This window comes from Ziziphus jujuba, chromosome 9 (genome assembly GCF_031755915.1).
Source record: "Ziziphus jujuba cultivar Dongzao chromosome 9, ASM3175591v1".
Lineage (NCBI taxonomy): Eukaryota > Viridiplantae > Streptophyta > Magnoliopsida > Rosales > Rhamnaceae > Ziziphus > Ziziphus jujuba.
The window spans coordinates 3,043,076-3,064,975 of record NC_083387.1 but is presented as its reverse complement, the minus strand read 5'-3'; the positions used below and the strand labels follow the sequence as shown (position 1 = coordinate 3,064,975).

The following is a 21,900-nucleotide window of genomic DNA, read 5'->3' as shown; positions in this document are numbered from 1 at the left end:
GATAGACACAGAAAGCTTCTTTTTTCCACCAAGTTCGATGCTCAAACTTCCCTCGAGAATATGGCATATGAGGTCAAACCCCAGAACATACTACAAGTGACAGAGCATGTTTGAGTCACATACTTAAACTGTATATATGATGTTGAATTTTTAAGGTTTAGCGATGGCAAAAGAAAGAAGTGGCTGAGGCTTTCATTCATACCATGTGGATTGTGGACCACATCATGGTCCAGCCTGAAATAAATAAACAGATAAGGAAGCTGTCCATGCAGGATATGGATTTAGAATCTGGGATGGGAAATATGAAAGTTAGAAACGGGTACCCCCATAGCCTAACTACAAGAGAAGTAGGCATAATATGTGAATTTTTCATCTTAATTTAACCATTCTTCTATTCCACATACCGTAAAGAATTTTTAATGAAAACCTTGCAAAAGATGCAAATTGTTCACCTTTCTTTCAAATAGAACTTCTCTATAAATCCACAAAAGTGTTTGTGGAAGCCAGGTGTAACAAATACGAAATACAAGCTACCCACACACAAAAAGAGGGGCCAATTATGGATTCGCTATGCTCAATCATTTACATCTTTGTGTATGTGATCACTAAACCTTCAGCAACTCCTGAAAAACAAGAGAAGATAAATACAAAATCGATGTCAAAGGAACTAATTGAGCCATATAAGCAGAATATTCAAGCAGAAAAGAGAAAAATTCTGGCTAGCATAAATGCTATACGGGTCCCAGGGAAGCATATATGACAAAAACAGCAAAATTTGGAGTAGTGCTTTTGTGTGGATTGAGTTGTTCTTAAATTGCTTAAACTTTCTGGTCATTTCAAGCATCAACTAATTTTCCATTTTTTACATTAATGTTGCTTTCTTTGGTCAAAACCAGATCTTTATTGTGACAACAATTTTATTCTTGTTTTACAAAAAAAAAAAAAAAAAAAAACAACAACAACAACAACGGTTTTATTCCTGTACTTCTTAAATTTTAGAATCATAATTTCCACTAAAATTGCAAGACCATCAAGGCACTTTGTGCACCATCATCCCCAAGTTGACAAGATGATAGAAACACAAACTATAAGGTACAACGAAAACTCTCCAACATTCCTGCTCAATCCTACAATAAATAAATGGTTACGACCAAGTCCACTCAACATCCAATTGACATGTAAATAAATAAATAAACAAAAAAACTTGTGCATGTGATCCAGACTGGTAATGTAACCATCTGGGTACTGTAACTTGTAACTAATGCAGGTAAAATGTGTATGAACAATATAAATTTAAATGATCACATATTAGCCATTGGTGAAGTATTGAAATGGACAATACCTTCTCCTTCTGTTTGAGAACGGCATCAATCTTCTTCATATACTCATCGGTCAGTTTCTGGGACAAAGCAATGTAAACAATTGAGCATACTCGAAAGTTAACTTCAAGAAACCCCATAAGAGATCCTCCTTCTACCAAAAAACACTAGATGTCCTTGATGGATAAAGGTATCTAAAGACTCAATACTATACCATGCAAAAGGGTCGGTTACCTGCAAATCACTTGACAAGTCCTTGACATTATCTTGAGAGAGCTTTTTCTCCTGCAAAAGATGTATTTATGAAGTCAATATTAGAAAAACAGAAGTAAAAAGAGGTAAAAGGAAAAACAACCAAGAAATAACCCAGAGAGTGAGAAAGATTGGACCATTTTAGATTCACACCTTCTCAAGTTTTTCATAGGCTTTTAAAGCATCTCTCCGTATGTTCCGCAATGCCACCTGTAAGCATTTTATTCAGAAAAGAAGTTCACATGTGTTTATATTTACAAATTAATTATCCTGTACAATTTTACGATGTACGCATTTAGATATATACAGTGCCATGACAAGTAGCAAAACATCATCATGGCAACCTTGCCATGCCTTTCAGGTATTTACAAGTACTGAATTCTGACTTCTCAATCACAATTATGAATTTCAGACAAAGTCCAATGCTGCAGCACATAACCAGGAGGGAAGGCAATAGTAAATTACAGCTAAGCAACTTTATAAAATCAGGTTCAATAAACCTATCCTATACCCCAACCCGAAAACTTGAGATCACATCGATAATCACACTACAGATCAAAGCAGGAGAGGTTTCTAAAACGGTCGACAGTATAAACAAAGTACCTTCCCTTCTTCAGCCTGTTTGGCGACAACCTTTGACAGTTCCTGTATTTGGAGGGCAAAAAATAAAAAAATAAAAAAAACTACAATCAAATACCTTAGAAGCATGCTTCTGGATTTTCACTAACAAGTCTTTGAATTCAGTAAAGGTTACACTTCAATATCATTGATAAAAGAAAACAAATACAAAAAAGCATCACAAAGAAGAGTTGAATGATCTTCAGGATAAAAAAGCTACCTTCCTTCTGTCTGATGTAAGTTGAGGGAGAGTTAAACGTATAACATCTCCATCATTATTTGGTGTCAAACCAAGATCAGAACTGACAATGGCCTTCTCTATAGCTTTTAAGCTGAAATATTCCACAAATAAAAAGAAAAAAATAAGGAATGTGGATTGTGAAGTTAAAATAATGCCAAAGTCCTCTTCTAATACACGAGAGAGTTTTCTACAGCTTAGAAAACTGTATATATTTTAGGTATCAAATAGAAGGGAAGTTAAAGGTCAAGGTGGAATCACTAGCTTTTCAAATATTGGTATCTTCAATTTCGATTTATTCCTCAAAGTAAATATTAGTCCTTAGTCCTTATTCCCTACCAAGCATATACATAAATATTGGGAAGACTGAATGCAGAGTGGTCTGCTGTTCTTCCTTGAATTCCCAAATTTTTCCACATCCTTTTATCTCTATTTAATACCTGGACTTGTCGTATGGCTGCACCAAGAGAGAACTTGCATCAGGAGTACTGATTTGAGCAATAGTCTTCAAGTTAACTGGACTTCCATAATACTCCACCTACAAAAGCATAGCATAAAAGCTGTTCTTAAACGAAAAATAATAACTTAAATTTGATCTTACTGACTACTAGTAACGATATTATGATAGCACTAACACATGATCATCACAGGAGGCATCACATACTTGCCAAAAGTATATCGCATAGGAGCAAAAAGTTTTTATCAAAATTAAAAGTAATAGATGAGTGCTTAAAATATCAGTTGCCTGTAATTGGAAGCTCCATATGAACCACCAGATAAAAATGGATTTGAAAGTAAAGAAAAATTGAAACAAAATGGAACTGATAATAATAAACAAAATTCAGCTTGAAAATATACTCTCCTCCTCGTCATAATTAAACAATTGAAAGAATTTCAATTGCTCTTTCAATTGTAAACGCAAACATGTAAAGTAATCCTACCTCAATCTTATCCAGCATTGCTGGGTTTGCCCTCCCTGTCCTAATGGAATTAAAATTGGTGCGCATCGTTTCAATAGTCTTTTCCATCCTTGCTTTCTGAAAATTGAATAGTAATATTTAAGTATGTACCGCATACCACACTATGGAAAACCTCAAAATATCTTCAAGCTGATCAATACCCAAAACAAACAAACTTACAACATCTTTCTCGATCAAAGATTTCTCTGCTTCTATTTCTTCAATAGTAGCCGCCCTCACAATGCTGCCTCTGAAAAATTTTACCCATAATAAACAAATAAAATTTAAAAAAAAAAAAATTGAGTATGCAAAATTAATAGAGAAATTGTAGCCATCTAACTTGCCTTTTTCGCAACAAACGCCTCGGAAGAATAAGCGTTCCAGAACAAGAAAGCTTAGCGGTACCATCCTGAAGACTGACGTAGCTAGAGGATGAGCCCCATGAGCACACACTAACCCTGCTCGGCTGACATTTCGCACAAACCCCTCCACCATATGATTCTGTAAAATTGTAAACTAGTTACAGAGACACACCATAAAGGTGAAACAGGTTATATAATCTGGTCATTAGCAACTGAATCATAATTGCTCCTAAATTGCCAGAAAAAAAAAGTTCAAAAAGCTTGGATTAAGCAATGTTTAAACGAGAAAGGACCATATCGGTTAAATAAAGTTTCGATGATAATATTTATATACCTCGAAAGGAGATGAGGGGTTTTTGCTTGGGTTGGAGAATGGAGCGTAGAGAAGTTGCAGGAGAGAAGGAGGTCGCCATGAGAGCTCTTCGAGTGCTCAGAATCCAAGTGAAAAGGCTTGGGCCCGTCAATGAGGCCTGGGAATACGGAGGAAACGAAGGAGTATTGTGGATAAGAATTTTTAATTTCTTTTGTTTGCACCCCTCAATTTGTTAATCCTAACCCCGGCTGTACATGTATTCTGTGCTCGTTCAGGAATATCCTAAACTGATTGCTGCATTTATGTTAGGAGCTCATTAGCATGGGTAAGAAAAAAATATTTTAAAATAACATTTAATCAAATTGATTATTAAAGGCATATAATATGTGTTGGGAATGCACCAAAATTGGTAGGAAATACAAAGAGCATATACCATATTAATTGAGTGGGTTATTACATTCACACACAAACTCTATTAGCAGAGAATGATGACCTGGTCATGGATCGGTCATTCTCTCTTTTAGATAGTATTGGTGCAAAAAATATTGCATAAGGTGGTGGGGCGATGGAGATAAAAAAAAATACAAAAGGTATACATTATATAATTTAAGTGGATTATTCCATCCATAATCAATTGGTTTTGACAGTTCAAAACAAATTGGTTTTGGATTGGAACTTAATCTAAACTTAGACAGGAAGTGATAGGCTGATTACATTCCCTTTCAATCTGTGCAATTGAAATTATATCCAAGAAAAATTTTTATATTTTGAACTATGAAATAGCAAAACTTTTAAATTTGGTTAACATATTAGCATATATTTTAGTAAGATGTTTTGCCTTCTTTTATGTACATCTCCTGCAATTGGTACACATGGAATAGGGGCGACAAACAAAATTCTAAACGATGCCTATATTAAAATTAAATTATAGAAATTAACGAAATAGTACATGGAGATGCTGAGAAAGGTTATGAATTATTGGAAGTACACTATTGGAGCAAAATGAAATTTCATCATGTTGTTTCAAACGTATATGTCTCTATTTATTTATTTATTTATTTATTTTTTTGGGTGAATAACGTATACGTCTCTATTATTTTTTTCATTCAACATGTATTATATATCTGGCTGATTTTTAATTTCAAAGTATTTTTCTTTCTGTTATGCTTACCACCTACTAACTAAAAATGTGAAACTTTCAGTAAACTTGTTTATGGACCCCAGATGATCTAAGATTCCCCGAGTAATTTTAAAACTTTTTTAATAATTCGATGCAACACCTTGATTTTTAATTGGTTGTTGACTCATTGGTTACCTAAATAATAAACGTATTCTTGGAATTTCTAAGCTAATTTTGTTTCTATATAAAATTTGGAAGGCGTGGGTGGCCGCCATAATATTGCTGGTTACATTGATTCACTAATTTTTAGTTCGCAGTTATACTTTTGATTTACAAATATATAATACAATTTCTTTTTACATAAAAATTTGAAAATTTTGGCGTGTTATGTACTTTTCTTCCATACATCGTAGTCGTTCTCAACTATGATTCTTTGTTTTTCGTTATATATATATATATATATATATCGGATTTTTTCATATTAAAGGTCAATTATTCAACGAAACATCTGAAATACTAAGGATGTTAATAAATGCTGTAATTTTCAGATAAACAAAAGTTTCAAAGATGAATGCTTTATCACCTGCGCAAAAATGTTATAATATAAAATATTACTTCAATTCAACAATACTATTATTTCTCATATAAGGAAATCTTCCGGATTAATTTGTCATTGAGAAAACCTTTCCATCCTAGCTATAGATAAACGATACCTCACACTATCTACATGCAATGCCAAAGCACATGACACCTCTCATGCAAAATTTTGGGCGCTCTCCAACTCCATTTCTTTTTCCACTCAATTTTATTTATTTAATTTTTGATTATTCTCAGAGTGTCTTTGCCTTTGTTAAGCAATTAATTAATATAATGGCTTTTGGCTAATGGTGCTTTGATTTTTTTGGCGACATTGCTGGCTATTTGGAGTGTTTGTTCCGGAGCTGTTTATGAAGCTGGGGACTCCGATGGGTGGACTTGAATGGGCTCCGTCAATTACAAGCTCTGGGCTTCCACAAAAAGCATGCATGTCGGAGGCACAATCAGTGAGCTAGCTCCACACACACACACAAACACATATATATCAGCTTTTTCCCTTAGTCATTTTCCTTATTCGTTTGCTTGGAGGTTCTTTGTTTTTAGCTGAGAAATTTCGGAGGTTGCTTTTGGTAATATAATTAGAATTATATACTACAAAAATAGATTATAGATTATTTATGGATGTTTGCTTAATTTTATGCTATTTAATACGATAAAAAAAGAAGAAGATAAAATATGAAAAATGGAGGATATGTTGATGGATATTATGTCACCGATTAAACAAGTGGACTTATTATCATAAATGGACAGATTAAACAAGGTGGACTTGTTAATATAGATGGACAGTTCTAATTTTGTTTCTGATTTTTTTTTTTTTTAAATCGATAGATATTTTTATACTGTCAAAAAGTTAATTAAGAAAGTGAATATTTAAGTATTCGCCTATTTTTCACCAACATATTAAAGAACATATTTAAGCATTATTAGATGATAGTCGTATGGGAAATTTTGCCCGGTACCCCTATTTGAAAGCCTTTCATGAAATATACCCCTTTCCTTTCAAGGTTTTTTGTTTTACCCTTTTATTTTTTAATATTCCTAAACTATCCTTTTCAAATATCAAAAGGAAAAATACACATGAAATGCCCAACGAAAAGAGGAAAAGGAACATGAGAGACTGGCAAAGCAGCCACTGGAGAGTTCTTCAGGAGGAGAGATGAGTGGAGGAAGCATCCTAGGTTCAGCAATTAGCCCAGCCATGCCCTTCTCCGTTTTGGCCTCAGAGTCCCGTCATCGACTTTTACCTGATCGGCAAGCAGATCTACAGCAAACTCCTTGGTCCTTCCTCTTCCTCCTCTTCTGGGTCTGCTTTTAATGGTGTAGTCTTTCCTGGATTTTTCAAGAAATCTTCAAAATGGAAAAATACAATTAGAATCCTATCGTCGGAACCCTAGCTTGGTTTTTGTCATAGGGACTTGCCAAATGGAAGTTTATTTTGGAAGCAGCAGGAGGAATCATCCATATTTAGATTCAATTCTGCTATACTTTTAATCTTTTTCTCTTAATTTATTGTTTTTCTTGCTTTAAGTAGGGAGAGAGGAAAAAAAAAAAAAAAGCGAAAATTTGTTTTAAAAATGCAAAACTTTAGCAATTAAGTTTTGTCAAGTTTTCTGAATTCTTGACTATATATGTTTTTATGATAAATTTTTAGGTGAAGTATTCAAGAGGGCCTAATGCTACCAATTGTGAGTAATTTTTCCATCTTTTTTTTTTTTTTTTGGTTTTAATTGTCGTTGTTGATTTATAGAATTTTGTTGGCTGCTAAGAAAATCTTGGAAAAGGGAGGAGATAAGTTAATTTTTTGAAATATCAAATTCGCATTTTTGAGCAAAAGATATTGATTTTTCTTAATTAATTATATTAAATTTTGGTCTAAAACAAGGCTTTTCACTAGGGATTTTCTTCAGTGTCTAAACAGAAGTTAGATTAGTTAAACATGGTTTTAGTTTTGGAAAATATATTATTAATGTTGTTTTTTATGATCTTAATCAGCCTGTAAAGCGAAGGGATCAGACCTCTGAGATCATTTTAAGGTATGCTTGTTCAACTAGATTGCCTTATTAATTGCTTTTATGTGGTTGGTTCTGTACTTTGTGATAAACAATAGTTCTATAGATCATCTTCTGTTCTTTAAAGCCTATTTGATTGGTCGACCAATAAGGTATATTATTGGGTTCACTGGAACACAGTAATGGAAGCTGTATTGAGTTGGGACAGATGAAGGTCCTATGTTGTTATTGGAAGATAGAATTTCTTTTTTGTTCGCTTCCTTCCTTTTACTATGGCTTTATGTACCAAAGTGTCTTTTAGAGTTAAGGTCCTGGTATGCATGATAGACATGGATATTTTTTCCATGGGCATGTCATTTCTTATTTTGATTGAATCTTGAATCTATGCTTACAAAATTTCTCATTTGTAGGATTGCTACATTGACATCTGCTCCCCAGAGGTTCTAATCATTTTTACTGACAACTTTGATTACCAACATCTATGGTGCCATTTTGTCAAGGGATTGCTTGTTGATGATGTATGTATTTCAAATCAACTATCTATTGTGTTAAAACAAATTAAACTTGTCAGCTGGATTTACATTTCCATCTCATACTTATATATTGTATTACATAAATGGAGGCACAAATACACATACAGGATGCTCATGCCTCTACCAACATGAATTGTGCATAAATTATTCAAACTTTACGTTTTAAAATGTAAATAGAACTCTCTTTGATAAAAATGTAGTAGAATTATTTCAGATCACTCCTTTAGTATCTTCCGTTCTATATATATATATATATATATATGTATATACTGTCATCTATAGTGCCGTTCTTGATCAAACGTCTTTGCACAACAAATATCTTCTTAATTTAAGAACATATTATACACACTTTTATGAAGGTCATATATATATATATATATATATATGTATTTAGCATTGAACAGATCTTGAAGAGAGTGGGACTCTGGAGTATCTAAATAGGATTAATGAATATCTAAATCCATATATTATATTGCTTCTAATATATATATATATATATATATATATGTCCCATCCCATACATGAACATATAATATGTACATAACTAGCGACTCCAAATCTTTATAGACCTACTAGAACTCCTATCTCAAATGTACATTGGCCAAAGCATGCCATGTAGACAAATCAGTTGGAAACGAGATGTAAGGCAATCAATGTATCGTACAAATTCACTTATTTCACTTCAGTATCAATATTAACGTAGCTATAGGACATTTGTAGTAAAAATTATTGGTTGCAAGAACTATGTACCAGTATAAGTTATTTTATTTAATTTTCTCATTGTGGATTGCATGTTTTTGAATATTTATTTGCTAATTATATGCTGATTGTATTAGTCTGCTGGGTTTGTATAGCATTCTAAAATTAGTGAAACTTGATGCATTCTAACTGGTGCATCTTTTGCCTAGTGCAGTGTCTTTATGAGCCTTTTGAGGAAGAAGCTGGATATTTTCAGTTTGCTACAGCAATAACATCGAATGATATTGATGAAATACAGAAGTTTCTTAATGCTGCTGTTGATGCAAGGTATTCACTTTTTAGCTTTTAGTAAATTAGTTATTCTAGTCCCCTTGATGACGACCCAAATAGCAATGACCTCTTCTTTTTACCCCCAAGTCCAGGTGGTTAGGCCTAGAGCATTGGAAAAAAAAAAAAAAACAAAAGGATATTCCAAACATGATGTACTGAATGAAACAATTTTAATTATGTAAATATGGTAATCCTGCGTTTGGATGGCATAAGTGATGCTAATTGTGTAGAAGTTCTTTTCACCAATGATGAAAACCACAGACGGATTTATGTTGTTTACGTTAGTTTCTCTGAATTACATTTAGTCTAGAATATTTGTAATTAATTTTTCACTACTAGTTGTATCTTAGTGTATAATTATTATTTTTTTCCCACAGACTTTATCATTGATTTATTGCACTATTTATAATCTTAATTTATCGTAGTTTACAGTTGTGAGGGTTTTATTATTAAGACTTTGAATAAAGATGCTACATATGAGCCTTCCAAGCTGTCATTGAACTGGCTGGAATTAACAATAGCATTATCACACAAAGCAAGGTCATCCCAATTATACGATAACGTCTTTCATCAACTTCTGACATTTCCCTTATCCCTTTTGTTTCTTCCTCCAAAACATGGTCTTCTTTATTCAAGATAAATGATTAAACAATGCCTTTGTTTGTTACCATGAAATGTTAATATTAAATTTATGATAAATTTTGCTATATATAATTATATAATCTGGCTTTTGGTTGTATTTTTTCCTGTTATTTTAAATCAATTTTCTCTGGTTCACTCAATTCCACTTTTTGTAAGTCTTAAAAAGAAATGTATCCGGGTGGTTATCTGCAGAAGTTACAAGCTTATCTCCAAAAGCAACAAAAAAGGATGTTTATGATTTTTTCACTTATTGTGGTGTAGTTGAGCATGTTGAAATCATCAGGTAGAGTCCTTCTGTACAAATCAATAGTAGTCCATGGAACCATGAGGGCAATAGTGGTTCATCAGTAATAAATCAATAGAAATAATTTCCATTGGATAGGAAAGACAATTTAGTTCCCACCAAATTCTAAAATTATTCTGTATAAGGATCTTCATTTCCATGATGTTTTGTTTCCAGGATCTTAGTGTTTATGAAGATTGATATATGGGAATCACTTATCTCTTATTCAACAAAAACACCCAAATTTCTAGAATATTCTCTTTTTAGCTATCTAAAATTCTCTGCATTGTAAAACTTGCAACTGAAATTGCCATTATCTTTTGTACTAGGTTCCACCATGTCATGCCTGCTAAAATGACCATAAATTGAATGAAAGTCAACTACTTGCACTCGATAATGTATTTGCACAATTTCTATTGTCTCATACATAATATGTATGCTATTTGTTGAGAATATACATCCATTTTTCTTATATTTCTGATTTACCATGTATTTTTTGTATGCTTGCAGAGAGGCTTTTGGTGTAGCAAGAGTTGTAGCTGCAATGATTGGTTTATCTATAATCCTTTTGTTAGGAGTCCTTGATTGGGATGATTGCTTAAGTGAGATATTAGCATGAGATACCTTGGCTTGGTTTGTTGTTCTAGAGTGGGCATGGCCAGGCGACTGACAAATCTTGGTATTGTAACCTGGATGTCTAGCTGTGCTGCCAAGTTACTTCAGTCCTTCTCTCTGAGCTGGCTAGCTGCATTTGTTGTTGTTCAGGCAGCTTATTTCTTTATCCACTACCTGTTTACAAGTCATTTTTGATCTCGAGATTAGATCACAGACAATTTGTAATTTTTTCTATTTGCATACTACATCTATCTTGTATGATATAAAACTATATTCAAAATTTGTTAATGTTTCCAAGGTATTTTTGTCATGCTTCTCTTAATTTGGAATCAATGAATATGTCATCATTAAATATTTTTTTGGCCACTGTGTTGTTGGTAGTATTTATATTTATATCCTATGTACATATGTTTGTCTAAATATTTATATTTATATTTTAGCATTTTCAATATATATGGTATATTTGATGGTTTGTCGAAAAAATTACTGATAGTTTCCTTCAGTAATTACCGATGCACCATCGGTAATTTACAATTGTCCATTCGACAATTTCGATGATATATGTTTCCATCAATAATATGCTAAATCTAACTTTATTAATAATCCTCAATAAAAGAATCTACAAAAACACTGGAAAAAGTGGGAAAATTCTAAATAAAGTTTATTACTGATGGTGCATCGGTAATTACCAAAGCCGACGGTTACATCGGTAATTACCGATACCTTATCGGTAATTTCAATTTGTCATGTATTTTAAAAGCAAATCATCACAATTCAATCCAACAACTTCGATAATGTATGTTTCCACTAAGAACATGCAAAATATAGCTTTATTAATGATCCTCAACAATACAATCCACAAAAAGTTTGGAAAAACTTAGAAAATCTCACCCAAAGTTGATTACCGACGGGTCATCGGTAATTACTGATGCAACCATCGGTAATTCATATTAGGAGTCCCAATGTTTGCTGGAAAAATTACCGGCAGTTTCATCAGTAATTACCGAAACCCCGTTGGTAATTTCAATTTAACCATTTTTGGGGTTTTTTCTCTTTAGGATCATTGCAGAATGTATAATGTGCATGTTGTTGCATTTAACACACATTAGGGAACTTATGGGGGTCAACAAATTAGTAAAATGTGATTACCATAAAGGTTTCGGTAATTACCGATGTAACCTATGATAATTTTTCAAGTAAGGACAAATTGATTACCATAGGTTTCATTGGTAATTATCGAAGGCCTTACGATAATTAAATTTTTGTGCCAATTTGAGAACTTTTTCAGAACGTTTGAGGTTTTTTCTCTTTAGGATCATTGAAGAATGTATATTTTGCATGTTGTTGCATTTAACACACATTAGGGGACTTGTGAGGGCCAAAAACTTAGTAAAATGTGATTACCATAGGGGTTTCGGTAATTACCGATGAAACCTACGGTAATTTTTCCAGCAACTACAAATTGATTATCGCAGGTGTCATCGGTAATTACCGAAGGCCCTACGATAATCAAATTTTTGTGCAAATTTGATAACTTTTTCAAAACTTTTGGGATTTTTTCTCCTTAGAATCATTGAAGAATGTATATTTTGCATGTTGTTGCACTTAACACACATTAGGGGACTTGTGGGGGCCAAAAAATTGGTAAAATGTGATTATCATAGGGGTTTCGATAATTATCAATGAAACCTACGGTAATTTTTTCAGCAACTACAAATTGATTACCGTAAATTTCATCCGTAATTACTGAAGGGCCTACGATAATCAAATTGTAACGCCAATTTGAGAACTTTTTCAGAATGTTTGGGGTTTTTTCTCTTTAGGATCATTGAAGAATGTATATTTTGCATGTTGTTGCATTTAACACACATTAGGGTACTTGTGGGGGCCAAAAAATTGGTAAAATGTGATAACCATAGAGGTTTCGGTAATTACCGATGAAATCTACGGTAATTTTTCTACCAACAACAAATTGATTACCGTAGGTTTCATTGGTAATTACCAAAGGCTCTACGGTAATCAAATTTTTGTGCCAATTTGAGAACTTCTTTAGAACTTTTGGGTTTTTTTTCTTTTTAGAATCATTGAAAAATGTATATTGTGCATATTGTTGCATTTAACACACATTAGGGGACTTGTGGGGGTCAATAAATTGGTAAAAAGTGATTACCATAGGAGTTTCGGTAATTACCGATGAAACCTACGGTAATGTTTTCAACAACTACAAATTGATTACCGTAGATTTTATCGGTAATTACCGAAAGCCCTATAGTAATCAAATTTTTGTGCCAATTTGAGAACTTTTTCAGAACTTTTGGGGTTTTTTCTCTTTAGGATCATTGAAGAATGTATATTGTGCATGTTGCTACATTTAACACACATTAGGAGACTTGTGGTGGTCAAAAAATGGTAAAATGTGATTACCATAGAGGTTTTGAAAATTACAGATGAAACCTACAGTAATTTTTTCAGCAACTACAAATTGATTACCGTATGTTTAATCAGTAATTACCGAAGGTCCTACGGTAATCAAAATTTAATGCCAATTTGAGAACTTTTTCAGAATTTTTAGGATTTTTTCTCCTTAAAACCATTGAAGAATGTATATTTTGCATGTTGTTGCATTTAACACACACTAGGGGACTTGTAAGGGCAAAAAAATTGGTAAAATATGATAACCATAGGGGTTTTGGTAATTATTGATGAAACCTAGGGTAATTTTTTCAGCAACTACAAATTGATTACCGTAGATTTCATCAGTAATTACCGAAGGTCCTACGGTAATAAATTTTTTTTGCCAATTCTAGTTTCAATAGCAGCTAAATCTAAAGCACTTGATTTAAACAGAACTGTTCAACATGAACAAAAGTTTCGATGAAAATATAACATTAACAAATATTAGCACAAAAAAAAGGGACAAAAACCAGGTAACAGTACAAATTTCTTGAATATATCTCATGTCAAGCGTAAAAATAGGATCAGCAACTCTCATATTCTACTATAAGCTAACTTTGAAATGTTTGCTAGTCTAGCCTTATTCGATTCATTTAAACTATAGTTTGTAGTAATTACTTGCCCACTAATTGTGGAAACTTTCCCATTTATAAAATTAAAGTACACCATATTCTAAATAAAAATATATCAACTCTTGATTCTGGTGCTGATGCTGTAGCTTCTACCACTTCACACATTTGGAATCATCACAAATTAGCTAGATTTATTAATAAAAAAAGCTAATGAGCATATCCAAACATATATATATATATATATATAAAAGTAATCAACTATCAGCCAATGGTTGAGGAGGTCCCCTTGCTATTGGCATTTGATAAAAGATTGGTAGTGGGCTTTGCGTAGTCCACAAAAATTACACGCCTATTCAATGCCTGACAGAATATATCATTTAAAAAGGTGTGAAGAAAAAGCTAATTGAGAGTCTGAGGATGGGGGGAAAAAAAAGGGATGTACCTTTCTGTTCAACTCCGTTATGGCTTTCTAGCTGAAGCGAAGGTCACAAATCCAAATCCTTTTGATCTGTCTGAGACTCTATCCATTACAATTTTAGCTGGTGAAAAAAAAAAAAAAAAAAAAAAAAAAAAAGAAAGGGGAACCAAAAACAATGTCAAGTGCCAGATGATAAGATCTTATAAGTTTTAATATTCTTGCATATGAAAGCTATCAATCACCTTCAACAACTTGATCGCATTCTGAAAATGCTTCCGATAATCGCTCTTCGGTAGTGTAAAATGACAGTCCTGCAACATAGCAAGAAAAAAAAGATTCAAAATTTCATAATCCCATAGTTAAACATTCAAAAAGACACAATATACAATAAAGCCATCCAGCATGAGTACGCAGCTGCGCAGCACTGGCTCTAGCCTGTCCAGCAAACCTATGCTAGTCAGGAAAATACAACAAAAGAATATAAAGCATCAAACTGTTTTAGATTACTTAGATTACTGCAACAAGCAAGTATTATAATATACCAAAAGGGTATTTAAAGTCTGGAATAAAAAAAATGTTTAACTTTGCCTAACAAAAATTGAACATAAAACTAAGCATAACCATACCCCATGCTTTACCTCTGGAGTGAAAATAGAGTTTGGTATATATTTTCGTAGGCTAGTCCATAGATTCTCCTACTTTATGTAATTTGCAATCATCTAAGAATTGGATTTTGTAGAAATTATAGTCACTTTAATTGCTTGACCAGCACTATCAGTAACAACAAACAAGCTATATCGGTTTACCTTTCCTATCAGTCCAGAATCACCAGAGACCAGACTCGACGAAGAAAGCTAATAGAGAATAAACCATATCAGAACGACCAAGTTAAGAAGATGAATGGCTCAATAAATAGGTAAGATTCTAGTAGACATTCCTTCAAACACTTTATACTCATAATTTAATTACTAAAATTCGTATTTTTTTTTCTCTTACCCGCAAATTGGAGCACAAATATACACTTTGAGACACATAATTTATTTATTAATCAGACTTGTAATCAAAAATAAACTTTTCGCAACAAATTCAAGGAGCATACTTACAGTTTTATTTCCCGGGGCGTAAAACTTAAATGGAGAAAAAGAAATGGAGAAGAGAGAGTAGTACCTCCAACAAAAAGCTTAGAAGTGACCCCTCTGCAAAAGATAAGAAAAGCCAGAGGAAGAAGAGAGGGATATGATAACCTAGTGTACTTTAAACCGACCATGTAAAAGTTTTGCTGCACGGGAAAGTTTGTTAGGAGAATGGTGTGGCGCGTGAGTCGAAGCGACACTGAAACATGTTAAAATAAGAGGATATGTACGTTATTTTAAATTCTTTTAAGGATATAATTGATATTAAAAGATAAAATAAAAAATTCCACCAACTGTCGGCATATATCCTCAATACCCATGCAGCAGGGATAATGGCCAAATTCTCCTAATTCATTTCTCAGCAGGAGTTAGACCAATTAGATACCACAATAGGCCCAATACTTATAAGCCTAAGCAGCTAACCATAAAACTTGTAATGTTTATTTTTGGGGAATTTAGCCCAATATCTTTATTTGAAATGTGTTAATAAAATCTACCCATCTTGATTAATTTTTTTTGTTTTACCCTTTCATTTTCATATATTCTCAAATTATCCTTTTCAAATATCAAAAACAAAAAATCAAACCCTAAACGGAGCATGACGAAGAAGGAGAGGAAGAGAAAGTGAGAAAGAATGGCAAAACGGCTTAGGATAACCAAAGAGTTCTTCAGGAGGAGGGATGGAAGTCAATAATCATGGTTTAGATGGTTTCTTCCTTGTCGAATCTAAGATGAAAGTGCAGGGATTAAAGTGTGGAACTGAAAGCCTATCTAGAAATTTGCAGGTGATATATGCTTTGTCGCTGGACAAGTCAAATTTGGCTATTTCAAAATATCAGGCTGAGTGCATGGATGCTAAAGGATTAATAGACCCAAACCATCAAACTCCAGAGGTAAGTTGCTGTGAAATATGTTTATATAACTTATATTCTTAATTTTATTTTATTTTTCTAAAAATAATTAATTTCACATCAACGTTTTGGAACTTATAAATTACTCATTCATTCATAGTATCTGGTTTTTGCTTGAATAATTCACTTCCTTATTTGGTAGGCCGATAATTCCCAAGAAAAATACTTTATAAAGGAATATGACTTAGTAAACTGTAATGTCTTTTTTTTTTTTTTTTTTTGGAAGCTATTTGGGACATGTTGAGAGAAGTATTTTTTTAATTCAAACTCGTCCCCCCCAAAAAAAAAAAAAAGTCCCAAGTTTCATTATCCTAGATTGTTAAAATTTTTGTTCCTTCTTATATTTTCCATGCACCAAATACTAAAGAATTTTCAAAATCAATTTCTGGAAAATGATTCCTCATTGAAATAATGTAATAAACATTTTAGTGTGTTATTCATACAAGTAGAACATTTTCCTTAAGATGTCTTATTGGACTACTAAAAAAAAAATTTCTTATGGAGTGAATTATTTATCATTCTTGTGTTGTAAATTAAAGCGCTTAGAGTTTGGATGTTTATCTCTAGGCAATATATCTTTTATTTGAATTTCTTATGGATTATTTGAATAGACTGGCTTCAACCATTTGAAGGTTTCTAAATTAGAAATGGAAAGTTAAAAGGACATTTCTTTTTCCTTGACCCATAATTTCTATGGCTCTAAAAGTTTCTTGACTAGATCATGGAAGACAGCTAAATGTTAATGTGGACCATGTTGTGATTATATACCTTAAATTAATAATAAATAAAAAGTTACAATGCTGATAATGATTTATATTAAGTTTTACACAGCTTTCTAGACAAAATGCTTGCTAGTTTGTTTTCAAAATTTATAATGATAAAAACTAGGGCTTCAGGTTTTGTTTATTTGCCATAAATGTTTGGCATGTTCATCTTATAGTTCATACAACAAAGAAAAGTATGAAAGCATTACCATCAATGGGTCCTAATATGTTGCTGGATGTTACCTTGTGGAAAGATGCCCAGCTTCAAATATTATGCAAACTTAATGAACCTAAAATATCCTAGCCTTGAGAGGATTTAGTCTCTCAAACAATAATTTAAAGTTAAATACAACTTCTCTATTATTGTAATAAAAGCATTAAAACAATCTTTGGTTGTTTTCTTCTATACATGGAAATTAAATTTACAACCAATGGAGTACCAAAAAAAAAAATGATAATGAATGTAAATGACCATAAATTTTCTTGCTCCCTATCTATTTGAGAAGATTTTAACAAGAAAAACTTATATGTGTTTGAAGTCATGAACTGCCTCTGATAGTTACTAAAAACTAAACAGACAATTTATGTTGGTGTTGCTTGTCTTGGGACAATTTTGTTTTGTTACCATCTCGGATACGACTTACTCTAGCAATAAGATAGCATGCTCTGTTTTGCTTTGAGCTTTTTTAATTTAATTTCAACATTAAAGTAAGAGGTAGTACTGCATAATATTTATTACAAGATACATGATATAATTACAAATCTCAAGTCCTTGTTACTTTTTTCTTCAGACGCAACCTTCCAAGCCTTTTAATATAAACTTATTCCGTGCATGAGGTTTACCATAGTGTTCTTGTTTATTTGTTGTGGGGTTGTCAACGTCTCTCTTGAGTACCCTTTCAAGGATCTTGGGATTGCTGAAAACATTATATTACAAGGCTTGAGCAATAATTCTTACCTTTGTTTTTTGTATTTGGTTTTTCCCTTTTCTAGCTGTTTTGTTTTTTTAATCACAATTTTCCTTTTCTTATTAGAAGTTAGAACAGCTTATATATTATATTAAATGAAGTAAAGTGCAAGAAACATTTATCATTTTACATTTCTAGTTGAAATTCAAGATATATTTATTCTAATTTTGATATACTTTTCTTCCATTTGATGTTCTTACCTACCAGAAGGATCACAATGATATCTAGTGTACTTGCTGGAAGTGGCAAACTGAACTATGGAGTGAGTGACTTCAAGGAAAAATGTTATAGAAGATCTTCATGGATCACCAGCATGACTTTTAGCATATGCATACAGAAAGAAATTTCATGATATGCTAAGGATCTTAGTACTAAAAACAGTTTACACATACTAAATCTTACTAGCCGGGGGTATGTTATAGCTTAAATCTTAAGCTGGATGTGTATTTAGTTTATCCACTTAATCATGCTATATAACAACTATGCAATGTTCTATACATGTTATTAGTAGTCTTATTGGTGACGGTGTGCTTTTATATTTTGCTTATTCTATCTGAGTAGTCCGTTGGAAAAAATATTAACATAGATGCATTGAAGAAATGTATTAGTATAAGACAATGGTCTCATATATATTATGAAATAATTGCAATAACAATTATGGATAGGATTTCCTAAAGGTGATATGTAAACATATTCTTTCATCTTGTATTTTAATTGGTAAAAAAGTAAATTTATGCTCCTGTTTTTTATTTCTTTCATGCAAAGACTATATATATATATATATATATTGCATGCATCGGTAACAATGGGTTATAATGTTTTTTCAAAGGATAACTCATGGGCTTGGTTTATCTTAGGATTGCATTTTTCATCTTGCCATGGCATCATAAGTTACTATGGAGATTGGTGGCTCAAAAAAGGAGGTATAATATTAAACAAGAAATATATTTCAATAAACTTTACACAACTTTATTATCAATTAAAGACGTAAATATTTGAAATATATTTCTATTTCATTGACATTTACATACTTTTTAGTCATGATTCTTTCAAGAAAAAAGGTATATATTAAATCATAATTTTAGTTCTTGGGTTGCTGCAAATACATATCAATGGCAGAATATGATGATCACATATTAGAAAATTTTAAGGTCTATTTCATTTTTCTACATTAAGCCCACTCAAACTATCCCACTTGCAAATTTTGATGATCCAATTGGAAATTTCTCCAATAATCATCAAGAAGATTATATATTTTGGAGTTAATATTCTTTGCCTTGTGGTATTGGATAAGAGTCAGACATTATATTCCATTTGTTGCTCAAATTAATATTCATATGTTTTGTACATTGAAAAACATTTAATATTTTTGTGGTTAGGTTGAGATACTAGTTTTGTACATTTGAAATTTGACTCCTAACAAATTCTGCAAAATGCCTGCACCTCAGTTGAAGAATTTTGAAGGTCTTTTATCGACTGCAGTAAACTTTTGTGAGTGGATTATTTAAGTTCTGCATAGAGCAGGTAATTCACCAGAAGAATTCTGATAGCAGTTATATTTCTTTGTGATAATATACCTAAAACAAATTTGGAAAAGGAAGGTGTATTTGCTATATGATAATAATAATTCCGATACATAGCTGCATTAGTCATTCCTTACGATAGTTACTTGGTTACATGGATGACTTTCTTTGTTTGTTTTTCCTTCTATAAACAAAGAATCTGACGAGAGTTGCTCTCTTTCTTTGTTTGACAGTTTCAACTTAAAGAAGCTCAAATATGAAGAACGGAAGAACCAGTTAATTGAAGGATTGACTAAATTTGGGCAGTGGCATAAATTTTCAAAGGTACATAGCCTAAATTTTTCTCCCTAATTTTGTCTTTATTTTGATGAAGTATGGAAGAATGTGAATTTTTTATGCTGAGGAATGTGGATTTTGTATGCTGGAAGTATATGTTGTGTTTTTTTGTATAATAGAAGTATGGAGATTGAAGACTGAATTGTGGAGAATAGAAATTGATGTTTTGGAAGAATTCTATGTTTTGTTTGGTTTTTTAATTGTATATTCTATTTAACTTGAAGTTTTATTTGTTTATTTGCATTATAAGGTCATATGAATGGTGACATTGACATATTCTCCATCAACTAGCTAAAGCAAAATTCTAAGTGAATTAGCTCATAATGTATATCACATGTGCAATATCTTTGTCCCCAAATTTCATATTTATGTAGACTCACATATAATGTGCATCATAGTTTTGTTCACATATTGTTTAATATAGTATGTAAGTTGTTTCATATATTCAAAGTCTAAATACACTACTATATCTTGGTTGTTTACTTTTTTTTTTTTCAAAAATAAAAAAATTTAAAGCATTTTATCCTCTTAATGCAGCTCTCTTATGTTAACTATGATTTGGAGGAAATGGATTTTATTATGTCCATGAGAGAAAATAACTTGATGACCTTTTGCTTTATTCTTTTATATGACATTCTCTAAATTATTACCATGTAGTTTTGTATGTTATCGGTGTTTGATTTATTTACCTAAAGAGCTTTTCTTTTATGTTGTCTAACCATATACTATAGACTTTTCTTTAGGAACATGGATACAACCTTTTTTCTTTGGGGACATGTTTACAACCTTTCTTTATCATAGTGTTGGGAATACTTGATTAGGCTGGTAAAATTTCTGTCTGAAAGTCTTTGCACACTTTTCAATTTAATAGAGTTGATTTTCTCTAGATTGTATCATTCATTTCATAAGCACCCTTATTTGGTAGTCACTGAAGCATATTATTCATTTAAATTTGACAGATAATGCACATGCCGCATAGAGAAACCTAGCTTTCCTTGTGTTCATGCAATTGCAGCATGTAAGCATCAACATATTTCTCAAGGAGAGAAGCATCATCAATATAGATGCGGGAGGTACAAACAGATTGGTCACAGCAGCCGATCATGCTCAGCTGCCATACCTCTTGATAGCACTACCAACCAACAGCACCATTCAACTGAAGGACCATAAATAGCTCTACGCTATATTAAGACAATGGGGGCATGTTATGTGGTATGCATGTGTTATGCAATGTAGTAAGGAATGCAATTAGTAGCTCAACCACGTAACGTGTGTTTTGGCATAATTGACGTTGGTTTTATGTGTTGTTTTGTTGGAAAAGTCATCTGTCGTATTTTGTTGATAAAATATCAATAACCCTAAACAGAAAAAACTCTAAAAGTTCGGAAAAAGTTCTCAAATTGGCAAAAATATTTGGTTACCGTAGGTTTCATCAGTAATTATTGAAACCCCTGTGGTAATCACATTTTTTCCAATTTTTTGGCCCCCACAAGTTTCCTAATGTGTGTTAAATGCAAAAATATGTAAAATATACATTCTTCAATGATCCTAAAGAGAAAAAAACCCAAAATTTCTGAAAAAGTTCTCAAATTAGCATAAAAATTTTATTACCGTAGGGCCTTTGATAATTACCGATGAAACCTACGGTAATCCATTTATACTTGCTAGAAAAATAATCGTAGAAATCATCGGTAATTATCGAAACTCTTATGGTAATCACATTCGACAAATATTTTGGCCCCCACAAGTCCCCTAACATGTGTTCAATGCAACAACATGCAAAATATACATTCTTCAATGATCCTAAGGAGAAAAAACTCCAAAAGTTCTGAAAAAGTTCTCAAATTGGCAATTAACGATGAAACCTACGGTAATCAATTTATACTTGCTGGAAAAATTACCGTAGAAATCATCGGTAATTACCGAAACCTC

General features: G+C 32.2%; 1 protein-coding gene and 3 long non-coding RNA genes across 11 annotated transcripts; 2 read left to right on the top strand and 2 right to left on the bottom strand.

The window, feature by feature from the left end:
- Positions 1 to 348: 348 nt before the first annotated feature.
- On the bottom strand, positions 349 to 4,357 carry LOC107426409 (ribosome-recycling factor, chloroplastic). 5 transcript variants are annotated; one of them, XR_003057388.3, is made up of 11 exons: positions 4,083 to 4,355; positions 3,731 to 3,902; positions 3,567 to 3,636; positions 3,369 to 3,464; positions 2,868 to 2,965; positions 2,410 to 2,521; positions 2,175 to 2,216; positions 1,725 to 1,781; positions 1,534 to 1,604; positions 1,343 to 1,399; positions 349 to 623 (listed from the first exon to the last, which is right to left on the bottom strand). XR_003057388.3 is itself a non-coding variant. In XM_016036591.4 (11 exons), the coding sequence occupies exons 1-11, from the start codon at positions 4,159 to 4,161 to the stop codon at positions 606 to 608; spliced, it is 852 nt and encodes a 283-aa protein (XP_015892077.2). In that variant the 5' UTR covers positions 4,162 to 4,357; the 3' UTR covers positions 349 to 605. The 5 variants fall into 5 exon arrangements, 3 of the variants coding, with proteins under 3 accessions (XP_015892077.2, XP_015892079.2, XP_048337531.2); XM_016036591.4 differs by having other exon boundaries at positions 1,554 to 1,604; positions 4,083 to 4,357; XM_016036593.4 differs by having other exon boundaries at positions 1,554 to 1,604; positions 3,731 to 3,887; positions 4,083 to 4,349.
- Positions 4,358 to 6,706: 2,349 nt separating this feature from the next.
- LOC132799504 (uncharacterized) lies at positions 6,707 to 11,249 on the top strand. 2 transcript variants are annotated; one of them, XR_009634223.1, is made up of 6 exons: positions 6,707 to 7,056; positions 7,430 to 7,463; positions 7,771 to 7,811; positions 8,198 to 8,305; positions 9,234 to 9,346; positions 10,785 to 11,249. It is a non-coding gene; the product is annotated as an uncharacterized LOC132799504 (long non-coding RNA). The 2 variants fall into 2 exon arrangements; XR_009634222.1 differs by having other exon boundaries at positions 6,709 to 7,463.
- Positions 11,250 to 14,383: 3,134 nt separating this feature from the next.
- On the bottom strand, positions 14,384 to 15,825 carry LOC112492782 (uncharacterized). Its single transcript, XR_007242799.2, has 3 exons — positions 15,437 to 15,825; positions 14,576 to 14,644; positions 14,384 to 14,454 (listed from the first exon to the last, which is right to left on the bottom strand). It is a non-coding gene; the product is annotated as an uncharacterized LOC112492782 (long non-coding RNA).
- A 185-nt stretch (positions 15,826 to 16,010) lies between these two features.
- Positions 16,011 to 21,401, top strand: LOC112492783 (uncharacterized). 3 transcript variants are annotated; one of them, XR_003057194.3, is made up of 5 exons: positions 16,011 to 16,359; positions 18,317 to 18,520; positions 19,558 to 19,633; positions 19,866 to 19,956; positions 20,928 to 21,401. It is a non-coding gene; the product is annotated as an uncharacterized LOC112492783 (long non-coding RNA). The 3 variants fall into 3 exon arrangements; XR_009640768.1 differs by adding an exon at positions 20,700 to 20,793 and having other exon boundaries at positions 18,317 to 19,633; XR_009640767.1 differs by having other exon boundaries at positions 18,317 to 19,633; positions 20,928 to 21,399.
- The last annotated feature ends 499 nt before the right edge of the window (positions 21,402 to 21,900 follow it).

Bases quoted from the DNA above. Each gene is read 5' to 3' on its own strand.
- LOC107426409 (XM_016036591.4), bottom strand. From the start codon at position 4,161: ATGGCGACCTCCTTCTCTCCTGCAACTTCTCTACGCTCCATTCTCCAA. The intron at 3,465-3,566 runs GTAAGTTTGTTT...TTCAATTTTCAG, and splicing joins CTTTGATCGAGAAAGATGTT to AAAGCAAGGATGGAAAAGAC. The intron at 1,782-2,174 runs GTACTTTGTTTA...AAATGCTTACAG, and splicing joins AACAGGCTGAAGAAGGGAAG to GTGGCATTGCGGAACATACG.